General features: G+C 50.3%; 7 protein-coding genes across 7 annotated transcripts; 3 read left to right on the forward strand and 4 right to left on the reverse strand.

Annotated features, from left to right (window-relative positions):
* Positions 1 to 7: 7 nt before the first annotated feature.
* BDP81DRAFT_499541 (uncharacterized protein) lies at positions 8 to 3,507 on the forward strand (the record flags this gene model as incomplete). The annotated part of the gene is made up of 3 exons (XM_060595490.1): positions 8 to 578; positions 729 to 791; positions 878 to 3,507. The coding sequence occupies 3 exons, from the start codon at positions 8 to 10 to the stop codon at positions 3,364 to 3,366; spliced, it is 3,123 nt and encodes a 1,040-aa protein (XP_060441147.1). The 3' UTR covers positions 3,367 to 3,507.
* Positions 3,508 to 3,885: 378 nt separating this feature from the next.
* BDP81DRAFT_499558 (uncharacterized protein) lies at positions 3,886 to 4,946 on the reverse strand (the record flags this gene model as incomplete). The annotated part of the gene is made up of 3 exons (XM_060595491.1): positions 3,886 to 4,182; positions 4,220 to 4,361; positions 4,396 to 4,946. The coding sequence occupies 3 exons, from the start codon at positions 4,944 to 4,946 to the stop codon at positions 4,156 to 4,158; spliced, it is 720 nt and encodes a 239-aa protein (XP_060441148.1). The 3' UTR covers positions 3,886 to 4,155.
* Positions 4,947 to 7,869: 2,923 nt separating this feature from the next.
* BDP81DRAFT_328326 (uncharacterized protein) lies at positions 7,870 to 8,448 on the forward strand (the record flags this gene model as incomplete). Its single annotated transcript, XM_060585206.1, has 2 exons — positions 7,870 to 8,137; positions 8,225 to 8,448. The coding sequence occupies 2 exons, from the start codon at positions 7,870 to 7,872 to the stop codon at positions 8,446 to 8,448; spliced, it is 492 nt and encodes a 163-aa protein (XP_060441149.1).
* Positions 8,449 to 8,903: 455 nt separating this feature from the next.
* On the reverse strand, positions 8,904 to 10,895 carry BDP81DRAFT_397925 (uncharacterized protein; the record flags this gene model as incomplete). Its single annotated transcript, XM_060588388.1, has 5 exons — positions 8,904 to 9,356; positions 9,410 to 9,548; positions 9,854 to 10,101; positions 10,161 to 10,598; positions 10,662 to 10,895. 5 exons carry the CDS (start codon positions 10,893 to 10,895, stop codon positions 8,904 to 8,906), a joined length of 1,512 nt encoding a protein of 503 aa, XP_060441150.1.
* A 1,425-nt stretch (positions 10,896 to 12,320) lies between these two features.
* BDP81DRAFT_483875 (major facilitator superfamily domain-containing protein) lies at positions 12,321 to 14,400 on the forward strand (the record flags this gene model as incomplete). Its single annotated transcript, XM_060595082.1, has 7 exons — positions 12,321 to 12,482; positions 12,565 to 12,701; positions 12,774 to 12,917; positions 12,993 to 13,222; positions 13,286 to 13,530; positions 13,636 to 13,783; positions 13,848 to 14,400. 7 exons carry the CDS (start codon positions 12,321 to 12,323, stop codon positions 14,117 to 14,119), a joined length of 1,338 nt encoding a protein of 445 aa, XP_060441151.1. The 3' UTR covers positions 14,120 to 14,400.
* Positions 13,998 to 15,275, reverse strand: BDP81DRAFT_483876 (family 61 endoglucanase; the record flags this gene model as incomplete). Its single annotated transcript, XM_060595083.1, has 5 exons — positions 13,998 to 14,350; positions 14,417 to 14,573; positions 14,636 to 14,834; positions 14,893 to 15,022; positions 15,084 to 15,275. The coding sequence occupies 5 exons, from the start codon at positions 15,273 to 15,275 to the stop codon at positions 14,270 to 14,272; spliced, it is 759 nt and encodes a 252-aa protein (XP_060441152.1). The 3' UTR covers positions 13,998 to 14,269.
* Positions 15,276 to 16,448: 1,173 nt separating this feature from the next.
* BDP81DRAFT_397928 (bilirubin oxidase) lies at positions 16,449 to 18,856 on the reverse strand (the record flags this gene model as incomplete). Its single annotated transcript, XM_060588389.1, has 4 exons — positions 16,449 to 17,285; positions 17,338 to 17,724; positions 18,269 to 18,551; positions 18,609 to 18,856. The coding sequence occupies 4 exons, from the start codon at positions 18,854 to 18,856 to the stop codon at positions 16,449 to 16,451; spliced, it is 1,755 nt and encodes a 584-aa protein (XP_060441153.1).
* Positions 18,857 to 19,771: the final 915 nt, after the last annotated feature.

Here is a 19,771-nt window from a genome sequence, read left to right on the forward strand (position 1 = left end):
TACAACCATGGAGCCGGTCGGATTAGCTGTCGGTATTGCCGGGCTCGCGGGCATTCTCAGCACTTGCCTAGATGTCATAGAGCGAGTCGATATCTATAAAGACTTCGACCATGATTCGCGTTCACTCGCTGTCCAGTTCGACGCGGAGAAGCTTCGCCTCAAGAAATGGGCTCACGATGTTGGGTTCCGGGAAGGGAAGCTCTCGAACGACCATCATCCCGCCCTGAATGAACCTCAGGTCCGTCTTATGACTACGGAACTTCTCAGTGTCATCAAGGGAATTTGTGGTGGCACAACGACTACTATTCAGCAGCGCATATTGAAGCCAGAAACCAGGCTTGAAGTAGACATCGCAACGTTGACTCACGGCACTGAATCTCTACAATCTCTGCAAAAGCCTTCGAAATCGAGGAGGCAAAAACTTGCTTGGTCCCTAAGGGGCAAAGCTAAACGCGCTTCTCAAGTCGAAAACTTCGGAGTTCTCGTGCAGCATTTGCATAACATGGTTCCTCCTGATAGCTTAACAGTGAATAGAGGACCTGGGAGTAGGTCTGATGTGGCTTCTGCGCCTGGAAATGGTTCGTAAAATGCGCCTTTCTTCTCCCACGGTCGAGCTTGACTCATGAACTTGTCGCTTGGCCCGCTTTGCAGTGCCAGCGATGCATTCATCAGCTCCAAGGCCAAGACAGACCTGACTACTTTAGACCACCTTGCTGAATGATGAACAGACAACCAGACGTGGCTTCACGACCTCCGGCAGACTTTATCTCGATTAGACAAGGAAATGGAAGGTAAGTGCCTCACAGTCCTTCAGTCTCGCTTCCTTAGGTAGCTTTGATCGTCGACGTATACTAACAACTCTCTGCTACGACTATAGCTGAGACACGGCGGGATCTACGGGCCTGGCTTGCATGCCCACCACCGAATGATCTCTTTCACGAATACAAGCAAAAAAGGCTAGAAGAGACATGCGATTGGGTTTTGAAACGCCGCGAATTTGTTGAGTGGCTCGCTCCAGACGCGAAATCTGGCAACGCCGAAAGGCTTCTATGGATCAATGGGCCCGCGGGGCTTGGCAAGACTGTCCTTTGCGCCAACATCGTTGAGCATTTGTTGTCAACATCCAAGACACCCGTGGCCTACTTCTTCTTGTCGTCTGACTTCGAAAGCCGCGACGACCCTTATGCGGCAGTACGGTCATGGGTACATCAGCTGACCTCTTGTAACCAAGTTGCGTACCAGTTGGTGCGAGACAAATGGCTAGCCCAGCACGAAGAGTTCGCCACGCAGATCAAAATAGTCAAACTCTTTCGGAAACTTGTGCGAGCCGTACCTGGGGCGTTTTTCATCTTGGACGGCTTGGATGAGTGTACTTGGATGGGTAAGGGGCAAGGTGACGACAAATCTTTACGAGCCTTTCTCGGAAATGTCAGTCAAGCAGTCGCTGACACCTATTCCCACATCTTGGTTGTTAGTCGGGACGAATCCGAGATTCGAAGCGGCATGTTTGGCAGAAAACAATACGGGGAACTCAAAATTATCCCTGACGACGTTCGATTCGACATTGCTCGATACTCAAGGAGTATTGTCGACAAGAAGATACCAAGAAAGGATGACGCCATAAGAGAAAGTGTTTCTCAAATGCTTGCAGATCGTTCCAATGGTCAATTTCTATGGGTCAAATTACACGAGGACTCCTTGCGCAGCTGGAAGAATAAGAAACAGCTTGAGGATGCGATCAATGAAATCCCACCTGGACTCGATCGCGTCTATGAACGAAACTGGACGCGGATATCTAAATTACCAGAATCGATTCGCAACCGTGCCTATTCGCTCTTACAGTGGGCAGCTTTCTCAATACGGCCGATGACTGTGAATGAAATTTCCGAAGCCGTACTGATTGACGAAGATGACGAAGAATTCACTGTCGATGAGCTACCTGATGAAATCGACGACGATTTTGTCGATTGCGAGATTCAGAGTCCTTGTGGCTCCCTGTTGGAGAACCGCGGCACCTGCTTGGACTCTGAGCCGGGGTTGAAAACAGTACATCTGACTCACTTCTCGGTCAAACAATATTTCTTATGTCACAAATCAGCCCCGGGACTGATAATGTCGAACCACAGTCAATTATCGAACAAAATTCTCCAGAACAGTAGATTAGCAAAGCTCTGTCTCCGTTACATTAACAGCCGCCACTTCTGGGACTACGGAGAGAAAACAAAATCGACCGCAACAAGCATACAGGGCGAAAGCACGATGCCAAGTGTGAAGAGATCATTTCGACACTATGCGGCAGACTCTTGGTATCAACATGCCACTGCTGGAGATATAAATGACGCTACTTTATTCATGTTGACCAACGCCCTGTTTGATGTTCATCATCCCAGCTGGGAGGTATGGCGCCAATGGATAGAGACCCACAGTCCAATTCTTCATCTTGGAACCGATTTTTGGAACCAACCGCGTTATTCTGGTCCCTTACATTACGCTACACAGCTTGGGTTTAACGAAATTGTGTTTTATCTCATTCACAGTCGAGATCATGATGTGAACGAACAAGCCGCGTTTGGCCGAACAGCTTTGGAGATTGCAAGCACTGCTGGAGATGCCAGACGGTCCAAGATACTTCTGGATGCGGGTGCAAATTCTGCATGTAATCATGCGGGATCTACACCTTCAATAGAGGCCTCTTATAAGGGCGCCGCTCATGTTGTCCAACTCCTCCTTGAGAAAGGGGCTGACTTGAAGACTGCCAACAACTACAACTGGACAGCGATAAATGTAGCCTCTTATTACGGACACCTCAATGTGGTCGCCTTACTTCTTCGGAGCGGAGCTGATGTTGATGTTGCAAACAACGGCGGTTTAGTGCCTCTCAGTACAGCCTCCCACTGTGGACACCGTGAGGTTGTTGAGCTGCTCCTAAAGAATGGGGCAAATGTATCTCAAGAAAATAATGATGGATGGTCATCGACTCACTTGGCTTCCGATCAAGGCCATTATGAGATCGTCAAGACACTACTGGACGCAGGAGCTGATCTTTTGGCTGTAACCAATCGAGGCTGGACGCCGCTACATGTTGCCTCGAATCGGGGCTTTGTCGAGATAGTCCGGCTATTTCTTGACAGAGGGGCCGACTCGACCGCTCTTACCGATGATAAGTGGACACCAATCTATATGGCATCAATGAATAGGCATGACGAGGTTGTCAAGCTGCTCCTTGGTAGAGATAGGGGCGGTTCCGATGGGAACGGGCCCATATTGGCACCACTTAGGGAAGGGCATTTTGCCAAGAACCAGAAGATCGTCGAAGCGCTCCTCAGTGGACACCAGGACGATGTGTACAACCTTTTGATGCCATAGGATGGACACCTCTACATGATGCATCATATAACGGACGCATTGAATTGGTCCAATGGCTCCTCGATGAGGGAGCTGATGGAAGGCTGGCCGACGATAGCGGGTGGACACCACTGCACGCTGCAGCTGTGAGCGGGCATACAGAAGTTGTAGAATTGCTTCTTCAGGATCCCACATGCAAGACTGGCAATAAAGACCACAGTGGCAGGACACCACTTTTCTATGCTTCAGCACGCGGACATTGCGAATTGACTCGATGGCTAGTCGATCAAAATCCGTCAGACATGTACACCGCGGATCAGTATGGTTCGACTCCGTTGTCGGTAGCCTGCCGCAACGGGCACGAAGAAATAGTCAAACACTTACTTTCCATTGCGGGAGGCTTAATCGATAGCCGGGATATACTTGGTAGAGGTTTGATGTGGTGGGCGAGGAAGAGTGGGAGCGCACCCGTCATGCGTCTGTTGTTCCACTATGCTTCAGAGTTTGACTTCGACATGTCTGCAGACAAAATCCTCGGCACTCAAGCAGTGGACTTCAGTTACGAATCTGCTTGGTGTGATATTTGTATGGCAAGCATTTCAGCTGGCCGAGCGTACTATGTTTGCGACTTTTGCTACGGGGGTGGATTCGTTGTCTGTTTTGATTGCCAAAATCTTGGCCTTAAATGCCAGGATGTTTCTCATTCTGGGGTTATAAGGAGATCATGTTAGACACGTCAAAGGGCAGAATGATAGCTCGACATTTCATGTATTCTTAGACGAACGATGCTGAGGTAAATGCATTGGATTACTAGATGTAGCTTGTCTGTCCTATCAACTATTAATACCTAGATGGTATCTATACACGTACTTACTTTGATAAGGGTAAATGATAAATCGTAAATGAGTCCGACATTATTTCCCTTATATTGCTGATGCAGCAGAATTAGAGAAAGATTGGCGATGGACGTAAGAATGCACACAGACAAGTGGTTGGATCTCAAATGTTTCTGTCGGCTGATTATTACCAATATAATAACCAAGTACTTACCCAGAAGCCATCCCAACAAACTCCTGAATTCTTTTCCAAACCGCTGTAGGATTAGTATACATGACAAAATGCCCACTGTCCGGAATTTCCGCCAACTTCACGCCAGCCTGTGCGATCCTCGGCAGATACGACAGCTTGTTGTATGATACGCCGAACATGAACATTTTTGGGCATGGCACTGCCTCAAACACATTCAGCAAGTCTCCATTGTCGGTATAAATTACCATGGACTGGAAAGGAGGTCTCACCACCTCTGAGCTGACTTTCGAACGAAAACTCGCCGCATAGATCCCATTCTCATAGTCCGCCGATCGCCGAGTCCGCTCGATAAAGGAGGAGAGGAAAGGATAGTCGGAAAGGGGCGCGTAGTGGATGATATCCGTGAAGTCTTCTTTGGTGCTCCCGAAGCCATAAAGGAAGAGGATAGGATCCAGTGGCCCGTCTCGGCGGACGATAAAAATGGAAAGATTGACATTGTTGATGACGAGTGAGTGCTCTTCCCAAAGGAAATGGTGGGACGATGGTGTTCTGCCGCTCATAGGCGAGTCCATTTCGGTAGCTGATATGATGCCTTAATCGTGGTCCGTGGAGTGCGAGAGTGTTTGTTGGGAACACAAAGATCTCTGGAGGGAATCTTGCCCTTTAAAGAGAAATTAACTACGGTAGAGAGGATGTTTTCGGCTGATAACTTCAGTCCGCATCGCGAGTTGCCGTTATGCTCTAAGCACGGCGGCCAACCCTTCGGTGCCGGGAGTCTTCACTCAACGCCGGATCCGCCGGAGTGGGTCCATAAAACCGGCACTGAGGCCGAAAAGCTCGGCACCGTGAAATCTTTACCGTCGGCACCGCCATACTTTGCCGATCGGCTTCTTCTGACGCTTGCAGATATTTTTTTGGCTGAGTCATACCATATGCTTCGCATGAAGTACCCGGCTTCCGTTGTAGCTTAGCCGTATTGAATCGCCGCCAGAAAGCTGGCTATTACTTCAATCGCCTATTCTTATATTACTTAAGACCAATATCAGGCACCTGATTATGAACAAAACATGTACACTAACAATGCGCAGGGTGAACCTTGTTGTAATGAAAACAAGTCATCGATTTCTAACTCGAAGGTGAAGCTCTCATCTTACTAAACGTACTCTCACCTGAGGTCAATGACCGGGAGACGCTGAAATTCGGTCGTGAATGCATAGGCGAAATGACATCAAGCCTAGCTTGGCTGCACTGCCTCCATCCCCTGAGATCTCTCTGGACAGCTTCTATACGTTTGGACCGGCTTGGCCCCAGCTTCAAGGTGAATGGGGTTGACAGGCAATGTCACGGAAAGCTATGTGTAAAGTCAGTCATTGAGCCTTGAGCGGGAGTCTGGCTATTCAAATTGGTGGAGCGTGAGAGCCATTGCCTAGTTGGATGAGTTATTGAGTGGCCAGAAGCAGAACAGTGTGAGATGGAAATATCTGACTTAGGTTTTGCAAGCCAGGCTGGACGGGTAGACGGTTTTGCGCTTCCCACAAATGAACGGGCTACGCTGAGCATTACGAAGTAAGTTAGCAGTCAGCTGACGACGACGGACGTTCTGAGACACAATGGCACTCGGTTGCGAACAGCCGGGATGTACTGTTCGCGATGCACTGGGCCCGCTTCGGACTCTGCCGGCCGTGAAACCGAGTGCGGTGCCGGTGTCCGAAGCAGCGGGGTGGCACAATTCGAGGATGCATGTCAAACGACCAGACCGACCTCACCGTCAATGTATCTAGAAGGATGTTGCCGCTGGACTCTTGCTGCTTGAGTGTTTCGAAGTGCGGGGCTGGAGTGCGATACTTGGCCACCAGACACGAAGCTTCCTCCTACGCTGTTCATCTCATGGACTGTCACGCATGCGAAAACGAATCATCGTGAGAGAACTGGCTGCTTCAACCGTGACCTCCGCCGACTCTGCCGAATGAGACAATCGGATGCCTCCGCGCCGCAATGTACCGAGTAGCAGAGCGTGCACCCACGGACAATACAGGGTGAGCCTTTCTCAAACGAAGATCAGGGAAGCACTGCCATCTGAAGACTGCCGACATACGCCAAAGCTTGTGTTCCCTCGCTTGAGACGACAGCTGACAAGGGGTCGACTAGGTGTTTCATGCCAATCAAACACTGCCCGAATCTCTCAGCTTGAGTGAGATTGAATGAGATTGGCTGCCCGATGGGTGAGATTTATTATTTGAGTGAGCCTGGGATGACAAAGAACGGCCCTCAGTCGAAACTCAGTGAGCGACAGACTGTCAGTGCTTTCACTGCTTTCACTGGGGATGAGTTTACCAGCGTTTGACTGTCTAGGGGCCCCTTGCCAAGCAGCAATTCGGCGGAGTCATGTCAGGGGTGAACCGCTAAAATAAGAATGACATCACGTTGAAACGGGACAAGATATGCAGTGAAGCCCCTTTCTTTCCCTCCCACACTATGCTCGTCCCGGTTCCCGCGGGTTGAGCGGTGACCTGGGTGAACAGACGGGGTGTTCTAACGCGCATCTAGAACCCTGAGATCTGACTTTGGGCTGCAGCCTGCGTTTGGATGACATCTCATCATGCGGATAGACAACATTGAATCGTCACATGAAGCCTCATCCGAACTCTCAACAAAGCTTATGCCCTCGACGCCTTCAAAACCTTGATGTCTTGCTCGGTCTCGCTGGTGGAGCGTTGGGCGTTGAGCGCCTATTCGTACAACGTTATCGTCAATAGAGCATAGCACGTGTGAAGCTGACCAACTAGTCTGCCGCGCATTATCCCGCCATCAACCTGCACCTGGCCATCGCCAGCGCTGCTCCATAGAACAAACACGCTGTTCACTGCCGCCAAGGATGGACCGCGCGGCATCGAGGCAGTGTTGCAAGAAAACCGGAGCTTTCTTAGTCGCTTGGTAAACTCCGCTGATCGCACACAGCCAAACATCATCAATCTCAGCCAAGGGCTCCAAGATTGACTATTCGTACTGAGGGCGTACCAAACTCGAGCCCAGCAGCGGCGACCCGTCGTATTGAATCCTTCTCCTTTGCCCCTGGTCTCGTATTTTTCTGGGCAGCGTCGTTCGGTTCTTGGTTGTGTCAAGATTTGAGTCTGGACCTCCCTTGTGGCTCCTCAAGGTCTATCTCCAGAGGTGCTCGTTTCTAGTATATTAAATCAATTGTCTTTTCCTATCGATTCCATACGCCCATTGGTGTCTCCTCATTCAACCCCTTGATCTTCAACGAACGATTAATACCCGCATCAGCAATATTGGAAAGCGCCACTTTTCTCTCCAGGCCTCTAATTGCTCTTCATTTCGTCTCTCACTCTGATCAGGCATTGTTCTCGATTCCTCAAACAAACATTCTGATCATCGTCTAAACCTCTGATCAACCACCAAAGATCTTGCCCATCACTCGATCGACATCGCAAAGCCTACTCAGTATCGAACCAAAATCAACCCAATACCGGCATCATGAAGTACACCATTGCCTTCGGACTCCTCTCCGGCCTCGCCGCCGCCCAGTCGGCCACCACCTCCGCCGCATCCTCCAGCTCAACCGGTCTGACCAGCCTCATCGCCCAACTCCCCAGCTGCGCCGTCGGCTGCCTCAGCACCGCTGCCAGCGATATTGGCTGCTCCGCGACAGACTTCACCTGCTTGTGCGCCAGCCAGGACAAGCTCATCTCCAGCTTGACGCCCTGCGTGCTCACTGCTGGCTGCTCCACAACAGAGATCGCTGGTATGTTGCACATCCAACCTTGTTACATCTAGTCATCACTGGTGTTCCGTCGATTAAATGTATAGATGGCTAATCAACTTTTCACAGCGGCTGCAAAGATCGCACCGTCAATCTGCTCAGAAGTTGAGAGCAAGCCTGCCGCATCCGACCTCGCATCGGCATCGAACCTCGTAACCGGCGCCCTCGGCACCGCGGCCGCTACCGCTAGCAGTGCCACATCTGCCACCGCGACACCCGCCGCCGCCGCACGGCCGACGAACGCATACTACGGCATGCTCGGCGCCGTCGCTCTCGCTGCTGCTGCTTTGTAAATATTCGCATGGATGGGTTTTAAAGATACCAATACTCCAGGGAAACGGCGCATTGTAGGGGCTACGGTTTTGCTTCAGGGACTTTTTGGAATGGAATTTCGGGCTTCGTGATGGCAAGCGACATGGTGCTTTAGATTCAGATTCCATCTGGCTCAATGGTTATATCTGATGAAATGTGTCTATTCTCAGGAATGGCACATTCGGTGATGATCGGGGCCAACTGCGCAGTGGCATTCATTCTTTTTCGCGCTTCAACAAGTTTATCAAGTATGAAGAGAAATACAGTTATGTTCATCTTGGAAATCTCAAGTCCTATTGAGGCAAAATTGGAGAGGCTATCGGCGCGTCACGGGCTGCAATGGTGATCCGGTCGCAAACTGAGGCAAGTTAACTTGGTCCAGGATTTGGAGGTACTCCCCTAGAGAGGATAAAGTATTGATCAACTTCAACTTCCCTCACGCACCTTCCGCCGCCCATCTAGCCTTCAACCTCTCCACCAACTTCGTGATGAATTCTACATCAGTGACATCCGATAGTCCTCTCAACGTAGGACTGTCGTTCTCAGTCTTCTCAGTCATGTATGCTAGAACGCCCTTATTCGCAGAAGCCGTGCGTCCATACTTACTCTCGAACCAGTCCAGGAGCTTGATAGGCGGGTTCTTTTTCGGGTCCCGTTCAGACTTCCGCAACTTGTCCATCCACTGAGCTGTCGGCAGACTCTCAAACTGCAGACCGGCTTTGGCCAAAGAAGGGAGCATATCACGAGTCCAGTGGAAGCGCGTAGGGTTAAGGATGTGGTACACCAGGTCGGGATCGGTATCGCGCTCGCTGGGCTGCGGGGTGGTGTAGGCATTGACGAGTTCCAAGATGGCCGTCGCAGCATGATCGACCGGCAACCAAGTCATCTCCTATCACCTAATTAGCTTGGTCGCACATTTCAGGCTTTTCACGTAAGACTCACTTCGTCTAGATTCGGTAGAGCACCGAGCGTGACAGCCGTTTGGATCATCAACGGGATACCCTCTGTCGTATTCCACTCGCCAACCTTACTGTCACCGACAAGCTGCCCGGTCCTCAAAACTTTTGCAGGCGCACCGGCACTGCGGTTCGCATTGCGGGGTGTTTCACGAAGAGATCACGCGTGCGGAAGGAGTTTGGCGGGGAGTTCGAGTTCGAGGTCGACTTTGAAGGGATGCCGTCGAGGCAGACGCACTCTTAGATCCCCGGTGAGATTTCATCCATGAAAACATAGGGCTTCGCGGAGGGGAAGGGACGAAGATAGTTCCAGGCTTCATCGCCCGGCGGCCGGACGGAGTTCATCAACCTGCCCACTTCGGTTCTTCAACTCGTTAGCGCTAGTCCCGACACGGCCTGGGAGCCGAGGAAGATGAGGAAATGGTCTTACGATCCGTAGTTGCCGACGAGGTAGACTCCGTTTTTGACCAGACGGTCACCAAGGTCGTCTGGACAGCTGCTACACCCGAAGAGAACGAGCTTCACGCTTGCCCAAGCGCGGATGCCCTCGTCTGTTTCGGCTAGTAGCTTCACGACGTAAGGAACGACGTGGAAGATCTCAGGCTTGACACAGTTGATCATCTGGACAAGGCTTTGCCTCGTCAAAGGCAAGCTGTAGTTGCCATAGTAAATGGGCTTCTTCGAGTATATCGAGCGAAACTTTCGTAGAATCCGTGGCTGTGAAATAAGGGGGAGACAATGAAGGCTCGCATGTTCATGTGAACGGAAAAGGCCCCGATGCAGCTCTTGTGAGTAAGATAGATAGGTTTTGGAAGGCCTGTCGAACCGGAGGAGTGTATAATGGCGGCAATCTTCGTCGATTCTCGCTCCGGATCGTAGGCTCTAGAGAACACGGGCGCATCTTTGCCGTAGTAGTCAGAGTGCGAAAGCAACGGTAAGATATCCAGCTTCCGTTTCTCCTGGACTTCGGCTAGGACAGGGTGAAAACTTGATGTGGTGAGCATGGCGCCGCAGTCCGCCAACTCACAAAGGCGGGCAATTCCCGGGCTCTGAAGTCTTGCGGAGAGAAGAAACACTGCGTAACCTAGCCTGCTGAGAGCCATAATGGTGATGACGACATTCAGGCCAGAGTGAGCGAGGATTCCTATCACGGGGGCGTTGTCGGACTGGGAGTCCTTATGGGGAACAAGAAGTCAGTGGAAGGTTGACCGCGAAAGTTGAGTGATAGTGCGGCTTACGGAAGATAGCCCCAAATGCTGTAGTTTCTGTACGGCGACGTCGACATATCGGTCCACGGCGCGAGCGCTGTGCTTTTCGAAATCTAGTAGGCCCTCGTTGGGGTACCCAAGTAACGGCGCATCACCGAGTTCGAGTGCACGCCTCTTGATGAGCTCATCGAGGGTGAAGAAAGGGCGGTCCTGAGCGGAGACCTTGAGTTGGCCGACTGTCGTTGTCGTTGTCTGAGTTGCCATCGTGAGAAATTGACAGGATGTGAACTCATCAATCAAAACCTGGAGGTCTCTCGTGTTTTGTTCCGACCAGGCGATAGGAGAGAAAGTCGTCCAGGTTCGACGTGAAGTTCAATTTATGTGCAAGCGTCTTGTAACGCCGGCCCCGGTGGTCCCCCACCTATTTGGCATTGGATGCATTATCCGTGTAGCAATTCCGTCCCGTCTCCACCGCGCGCCGTAGAGCCAAGGTGCATACTGAGCTAAGCTTGCCGGGCGCCGGGTGCTCTAAAGCGTCTCTTGACGGCGGGGGCTTTGGGGAGAATAAGGCCATCAATCATGTACATGGCACTTCACTTTTTCTGCAAGGGGGACCCCGACCAAGTTTAGGATTCCATCGACAGGATGATGTCAACTGTAGACATGTCTCGGAGCTGTAGACATCTTACTTCCACAGATGGCTGTAGATGGAAACTTTGCTGGTGGTTTCGCAATGGGGGGTGGGCTTCAGCTAGGTATGCTCTTGTCGTGTTCCCAAGAATTATTCAACCAATCATTGGAGTAGGAGCGGCTCTTCGGCAAATGGAGTGGCTTGAGTGGCATTATGCTGCTGAGCCTAAGAAGCTCTTATTCTTGTCATCTTCCTTGCCTTTAGTAGCAACGTTTATCAGACTCATAAATGGTAATTCCAATCCTTTAATTCAGTCATCATACCTACATATTCTAACCTTTCGTGCGGTTTGCTCAAAAGCTTGGTAAAAGTGTTGCTGCACCTGCTTGACTCGGAGGATTCCTCGCACATACACACACTGTCTCTAACATCATAAGAAAATATGAACGGTCTCACGGCTTTAGACGCACTATGGTAATCCCATCAGCAACCCCCACGGCAAAGGAAATTCATAGACAAGTACGGAACCAAGTTCGTCAGTACCGGTTATAGACGGATCTTCTCCGGCGGCAGCAGATGGAGATCATAGCGCCAAACGCTGTACGCATTACCCCGCGATCAATTCACCAGCCCCGGATTGAGGTCTGACGCACGCTGCATGTCCAAAGTGCCCCACAGGGCAGCAAGCTAGCACCATTGCACCCCAGATTTTGATGTGATGATTACTTACTCCAGGGAGCTTCAACGTGGCGGCGAACAAGCTGCCAGATGAATCCTCATGATCGGCTGTGTCATAAAAACGCATGTTGATTGGTGGATTTCGCAACAAGCTGGCCGTGATTGACCATGAACCAAGCAACTAATCCTTGTTGATATCCGGTCTTGAGAAAGTCTCTTCTGCTTCTAATAAGATCTAACGAGATGGTCCCGAAATTGGTTAAAAGGGAAATCAATGACCAGACCATGCCTCAAGCGAGAATTCCCATCCTCGACTGAAAACACTTCAGATTCATCAGCTCCCAAAGCCACCGAAGTCTCCAAGCCTACAATCTACGGCAATGGAGACGACCAAAGACCGAGAGGCACATGCCGACCATGTAGACTACCAAGAAGAGCCTAAAGATGTTCTTCTTACAGGACAGGCAGACAAGTTTGGGTCAGTCGCCAAAGTCGATCCCAAAGAAATTGCACTCGTTCGGAAACTGGATGCCTATCTCATGGTAAACGAACCGTAATCAATCATCGATCGCAATTTTCTTACCCCCAGATAAACGCAAGACTGACATCGAGGTCTTCCCATAGCCTATGCTATGGTTGATGTACTTCCTAAACTTCCTCGACCGTAACGCCCTCGTCAATAGCAAGCTCAATAACCTCGACAAAGACCTCAACCTGAAGGGATCTGAGTACAATACCTGCGTCAGCATCTTTTTTGTTGGGTCAGTTACAGGACTACAAGAGACCTGGACTTAGTGTGGCGATATGGAGATATAGCTGACACGTGAAGCAAGTTATATCACAGGGCAGGTTCCGTCGAACATGCTGGTGACACGCATCAAGCCCGCATATTACATGTCAGGCTGGATGATGGCCTGGGCTATCGTGTCGACTCTCATTTGTGTTGTCAAGGACTATCATGGAATGCTTGCGTGCAGGTCAGTCAGGAGCACTTTATCCCAGGAGCACTTGATACCAGAAGCAAAAGACTGACGACGCACCTTGGTTGAAAGGTTGGTGCTTGGTCTCACTGAAGCACCGTTCTACTCAGGCGCCTGCTACCTCGCCAGCTTGTTTTATACGCGCAAGGAGGTTGCAACACGAATGGCAGTATTTTACACAGGCAATTTGCTTGCAAGCTCATTCTCTGGTCTGATCGCCACTGGCGTCTTTGCCGGTCTAGATGGACGGCACGGCTTGGCCGGGTGGAGATGGTTGTTCTTGATACAAGGTGTTTTCACAAGTAAGACTGCGTCTCAAGGATATCCGAATATTCTTGAGCCTAGAGGCTAACGATATCATCCAGTTGGTGTTGCCCTGGTAGCATTCTTCGTGCTGCCCAATGCTCCACTCCAAACTCGGTGGCTTACCCGAGAAGAGCGCGAGTTGGCTCATTCGCGTGTTGCAAACGATACGACTGAAATGCGACAGGGAACCAGCACGTGGTCTGGCCTCTGGGAAGCTGTCACAGATTATCGCACCTGGGTCCCCGCTCTCATGGGCAATCTTCACCTCTCAGCTAACAACTTCAAGAATTACTTACCGACAGCCGTTAAGTAACTTGGTTTCAGTATCACAACAACGCTTTTGCTAACCTGTCCCCCGTACCTGATTGGAGGTGTTAGATCCGTTTTGGTATCATGGTGATCAGAAAAGTTCAACGAACGCACCTGGCACATCACAGGTTCTAAGGCGGTCGCCATCGTCGGCTTCGCGGTAGCAACAAGCACGATGAACATCGGCGCACGCTACTTTGCCATGGTTGTATTCGTGGCGGCCACATATGGAGTCAACAACATTAACGGTAATTACCTTTTACTCGAACCGGGTAGTTTAGCTTCATAAGCATGGCTAATGCTTCACTCCAGTTGCGTGGACGTCAGCAACGGTTGGCCAAACTGACGAGAAGAAAGCTGCCGCAATCGCAATTGTCAATACATTGGGCAACCTGACCTTTGTCTTCACCCCTTATCTGTGGCCGGACAGTGACAGTCCTCTTTTTCGTAGAGCCATGATTGCTAGCATCGCTTTCTCGCTGGGAGTGGTCTTGACAGCATGGGCTATGAAGTTCATTTTGAAACGCGCCAATAGGAAAATCAGAGCCACTCAGGATGAAGCAATCAACCTTTACGCGTACTAGATCAATCACTATCTGTAGATTCTAGACAGCTGGAGACCTTCGTGTTGAAGTGATGTGTTGGAATAAGCGGAAGTATCTACAGTGGTGCGGATGCAGACCATCAAGTATGTACATGGTGAAGGAAGCGTTGTAGTTTGGGGATGGGGTGGATCACTGTGCCCAACCAGCATCGGTCCAAACAGGGCCGCCGGGAGGAGTGTACTCGGTAACTTTACGGTAATCGAGCAGAATCTAGTCAGAGATAGTCAACATCTGGGCGTTACTAATTGACACTGAGATACTGGTCGTTCCACATACCGACTTGGTGTCGTCCGCCTGATAGGCTCCAGGAAGTGCGATTCCCTCGGGAAGTTTGGTGGTCCCGGTCCCAGTCACCGTGATCTGATGGCATCCGGGGTAGAATTGGGCGAGGTTGCCGTCCTTGTTGGTTCGTTGCAACCCGAGGATCTCGTGTCTGAAAGACCGGAAGTCAGCTTTTGTCATAAATCTCGATGTATCATTTGGTGCAACCCATGCCTCAGGATATATTCTCCAGGTGCAATCTTGGAGGGCAGCTTTATGGTGTAGGTACTGTTGTTCTCGGGAAGACGCTTGCTGGCCCATGGGATAGTCTCCGTCGGGTCGTAGCCGGACTGGTCGATCTTGACCCAAACGTTGCCCTTGCTTCCATCAAACTCGCTGCACTTGCCACCACAATCGGCAAGGTAGGTCACAACTATTGCTTGTTAGTCAGTATTACTGCCAGAGGAGACCGAGCTAAGGTATTCTCGTACTTGGGCCAGGATGATCGCTCTTCCACCCAGTCCAGATGAACTTGACATTGCTGCCGGCAGGCACACTAGCGGTCTCAGTGGCAGGAACGTTATTCTTGTCAGATCCAATGTTGCAGGTAATGGCATCGGTCTGGATAAGTCAGCATTCGCGTCGTAGATCTTTGGCAATGGCCCGAGTCGATAAGACCTACCGTAAACAAGCCGTCGGTTACCGGACCATTGTCTTTGAACTTGCGAGTAATCTTGTTGACCTTCTTCGATGGATCTTTGTAAGGGTTCCAGGTGTCGACTAGATTCTCGCCGAGCATGAGCTGTTGAACGAAACCATGGGCTGTGGTTGTCGCAGCCAGCCCGCCAACGATGGTAGTGAAGGTCAACTTCATTTTGAGGTCACAGGCGTGGAAGGCACTGCTAATTCAGTTGGAGAAATATGGAAAAAAGAACAAGGAAGTGGCGTGCCTATACTAGAGTGCTTTGAGTGGGAGTGTCCATCGGCGCGGAAAATATACGTCTACTTAGTGATAAGTCAGTAGCTTACTACTATGTGACTGGCAGCGCAAATTCCTTCTGGTTGACGGACTCTATTCGAAATCTTGGCACGTTGCAGCGGGCATCTTCCTCCCATCTCGGAGCCATCCCATTGCTACCTCTAATGGCTGTTCGTCCCATCCCAGAAGCAAAGTCACGCACCGCTCTTGCTGTGATTGGACTAGTCTTGGCAACCGTGAGCATTGTCAAGTTCGATCGTCTGCCCATTTGCTTTGGATAAACAGCAAGCCCGTCGGCTTGGATTCCGAACATGGCCCGGATTGGTGGGAATTTCTCCCAAAGAGGATGTTCTTCAATTCTGCAACCATGCATTTGCGTCGATCGTTTGGTTGGCAAGCCTTGGAGAGACTGAGATTGGTCGAAAGTCGGACAACGGTGTGAGCTTAATTACATTTGGGTGCTGCCAGGAGCCTCGAAATGGTTAGGCGAGTCTGAAGCTTATTGAGGGGAGGGGGATGCTTGGCAGGGTATGGAGATCATCCAACTTCGCTGCCAAACTTGACGATACACAATTATGACAGGACTTGCTCATTGCTCCAGTCTTGTGCTGTGTAATATATAGAACTCACTGCTGTGTGGTTTTCAAATCTCTCCAAAATAAATCTCTCCAAAATCTCAATGCGAATATACAACATGCGCCTTTCGATCAATGCTATGCCATAGAACGGCACCACATGGGAGCACTTCGAAGATCACTCTCCTTTGCCGCTTTCATGAGCTAGGATTGTATCGGGGAAAGAAGGTTCGCGCCACAAAATCCAAACATAGTTCACTCCATGACCGGGACAATCAAGTTATGAATGATTGCTAAGCTGATGATTCATGGAATAGAGCAAGCTCATGTCTACGCATCTACAAGAAGGTGATGACGACAGAAAAATGGAATCATGAGAGAATGTAGTGTGTAGAAGCCAACGACCAAAGAAAATGACACAAAATGCATGTGAGCTGAGAAAGGCAATACGTATTCAGGAGCCTCGAACCTCAGCACTCGTCCCCAAATCATCCTACTTACTCACATGCGATAACCAGTACTGATCAAGATTCTTATACACGTCGTCAACTTTGCTGTACGGGTCAGTAGCGGCCATGGCCTGGACTGCCTCCTCAATGGCAGAGTCGGAGAACGGTCCAGCTCGAGTACGCAGATCGGCCATGACGTACGGCTTCGCTCTCCAGCGCGCTTCCATGGGATCAATGAACTTGGTCTCGTTGTATCCAAAATCTGGAAGAACAGTGACGTTGAACGCGGCCATCATATCACTGTCCTCGTGAATCAGGTTGTGGCAGTGGAACATGTAAAAACCGTCCCAGGGGGCGTAGTGTGCCTCAACGAGGACTGACTCGCCTCTGCCCAGCCACACAACATCCTTCAAACCCTCCGCTTCGTAGGGCATCACGCCACGATCACCGTCTCTAGCGATGACTTTGAAGTCGACGAGGTGGACGTGGATGGGATGAGACCAACCATCAGAACTGTTCTCAAGCTCCCAAATCTCGACTTTGCCTCTGAGGACGTTTGCGGGAACGCGATTTTCTGCATCGGCGAAGCCCACGCCGTTAATGCGCCATTCGCCATTGGTACGATGGAAGCGGAAATGGTGGTCAATGACGTTATCCGTTGATGTCGGGAAGGGAACTGTGCGAAGGACGTCTGGAACGGTGGATGTGTCGGGGCTAGATAAGGTCGTGCCGACGACGAACTGCATTACTTTGTCGGTGTGCAAGTAGTCATCCTCGACGCCGATACCGCCAGCCTTGGGGAAGTTCCTGATTTCGAGTCTTTGGCCAGCGTACTGAGCAAAATCGATGATAATCTCATATCGCTCAGCTGGTGAGACGTACTGACTGATATTAGCAAGTTTTCGTCACTAGTACGATAGTGATGCGGCTCACAAGGTCTGCAACTTGCACTGGCTTCCCCAAGAGGCCAATGTCGGAGCTGATAACCTGAAACGGCAGCTTTCCGTTCACAGCATTGGAGTTGACCAGGTATAGTGCAAAGGCGCGGGAGACAGCTGCGTTCAAGAAACGAAGCCGGCATTTTCTTGGCTCGACGTTGAGGAAGGGCCAGGGCTGACCATTAACGTGGATAAGATCGCCCCAGAGACTGTCAGTCTCCCCCTTGGTTGAGAACAGGGTACCATCCTCATTGTATTGCTTCGCAGAGAGAACGAGAGGGATATCATAAATGCCGTAGCCTGAAGACAGGTTGAGAACGCTCTCTGCCTCATCCGTGATCAGGTAGGCTCCGGCCTGTCCCATGTACGCATTTTCAGCGGTCTGAGGTTTCAAGTTAGCGACTCCGTCTACCATCCAAAAGTGTTGGTATTCCTTTCACAGGGAATTTGGTTCGAACCGTAGGGTCCTGGGGTGACGAAGTATCAATATCTCTGTATTGATTGATTCTGCGTAAGGAGTAGAAGGGAGATTCCAACCGGAGGTTGGGTGGGTAGTCGAGGTCTAATTGTACTCCCTCGAGGTGGCCCATGCTCTGCCCTTACTCGCGGTCGAATTGGACTTCCAATCCGACAAAAAGTGATCAGATCAACTCACAAGATGCATTGCGTGGTCATGATACCACAGCAGTCTCGCGGACTATTGGTTGGGATAATAGTAGTCCTTGTACTCCCCTGGTGTTGGAATATTGACGGCAGAAAAGGGTGGATTTGGAAGGTGGTCTGGGCCGTTGCAAACGGCCCTTCCACTTACTTACATCCAACGGAGGAATCGTGGGCTACGCCCACCAACTTCCTCCTTACACAGATATACGCAGTTCAATACCAAGATTATTGAGCTTCGTACCGGCCCACAGGCCCCTGCTGACGTGTATACCAACACCTGGGTTGGTGATATCTTCCGCCCAACCGTCGAAATGGGCGCGAGAGTAGGATTCGTGAAGATGAACCGAGTTCTCGGCAGCGGCGTTATTGATGAATCTAACGATAGACTCCATTCCTCGAGGGATAATCAGTGTCGGGCCCGGAGAGATGCCGTCGTAGCCCACCAGAGTTGCAGGGCGCAAGTTGGGATAGACCGCCTGCGTGAAGGGCTTGATCTCCAACTCGTAGTACCAGATCTCTTTGTTTGTAACTTGGTTGATGATTTTTCTATAAGATATGTTAGACAAGCCATTGCTCCAACAGAAAGATAGCTGATAGTCGTACTTGGTAGGTTCCTTCACCGGTGGGATTGGCAGAGGCACCTTGTATATTAAGGCATACTCAGGGCTTTCCCAATCCTTGAAAAGGGTGAAAACGTCTTCTGGATCATCTTCCACGATTTGAGCGAGGGCTACAACCTCTGCCTCGGGAATCTGGGAGATGTGTGTATCACCGAAGGAAGAGTTCTGAGCCTGGACGAGACTGGCGGAGAGGGCTGCTTGCACAAGCGCCACGGTCAGCTGGAACCTCATGGTGTGGGGAGAAGAAAAGTGACTTGAAGATCAGGGGATCTGATTCCTGTAGTATCTGTTGATGAAGAAATTCTGTTGGATCCAAAAGAAAAGAAGTAAAGAATCTTAAATAAGAATCAGGAAGCAAGACCGAGGAAAACAAAGATAGAGGAAATTTCCCGCATCAGAGTCATTTCTTCTTCCACTCCGAAGTCGGATAGTATTCCTGTCAAGAGACATCCATCAGCCTCTTTACGGTAATCCGGTCGTGACATGGAAGCTGATGCATACCTTGTGACTGCTGCAAGTATTCTGCAAGAAACTCGCATATCAGGCCATGATAGGAAATCAATGGCCGATGTACGTGATGGCATCAACTGCAGAAATCGCGCACACGTACATGCCATGTCAGTTACATCGCCACTGAGCCGGTAGTCTTGTGATGTTGACCATATCTCTCATACCGTGGTACGCATCCAATTTTACTGCGCAAGGTGGCAGTCACGGCAAAAACCCACAGACAACAGAGTGAAGTGATGTTTACTTGGATAGAGTCGTATCGGTGCATGTTCCATTCCCCATGATCCTTTAATTTTGAGACTGGCAAGAACGATGTTCGTGCTGCTCGCTGCTGGGATAGTGCACGAGCATGTATCTTGGCAAACGCGGCAAGAGGCTCTTTGGCGATGATACTGTCAAGCATATTCTCGCTAAGAATATGGCTGTCTTGGAAGAATGGCACGCTATGGCGCTAATATGACTCAGGATAAAATTGTTGTCGTATGGTCACAATGTGGGCATCGAGATGTTTGATAGAGAACGGTTATCCATTGAAAGTAGAGAATAGGTACGAGGCTCGCTCTGAAACATGATGATGATGATGATGATGATGTATTTAACGTCTGGTAACAAAAGGACGTGCCGGGCGCTATGCCG

Source organism: Colletotrichum phormii, assembly GCF_030913505.1.
Source record: "Colletotrichum phormii strain CBS 102054 chromosome Unknown BDP81scaffold_21, whole genome shotgun sequence".
Lineage (NCBI taxonomy): Eukaryota > Fungi > Ascomycota > Sordariomycetes > Glomerellales > Glomerellaceae > Colletotrichum > Colletotrichum phormii.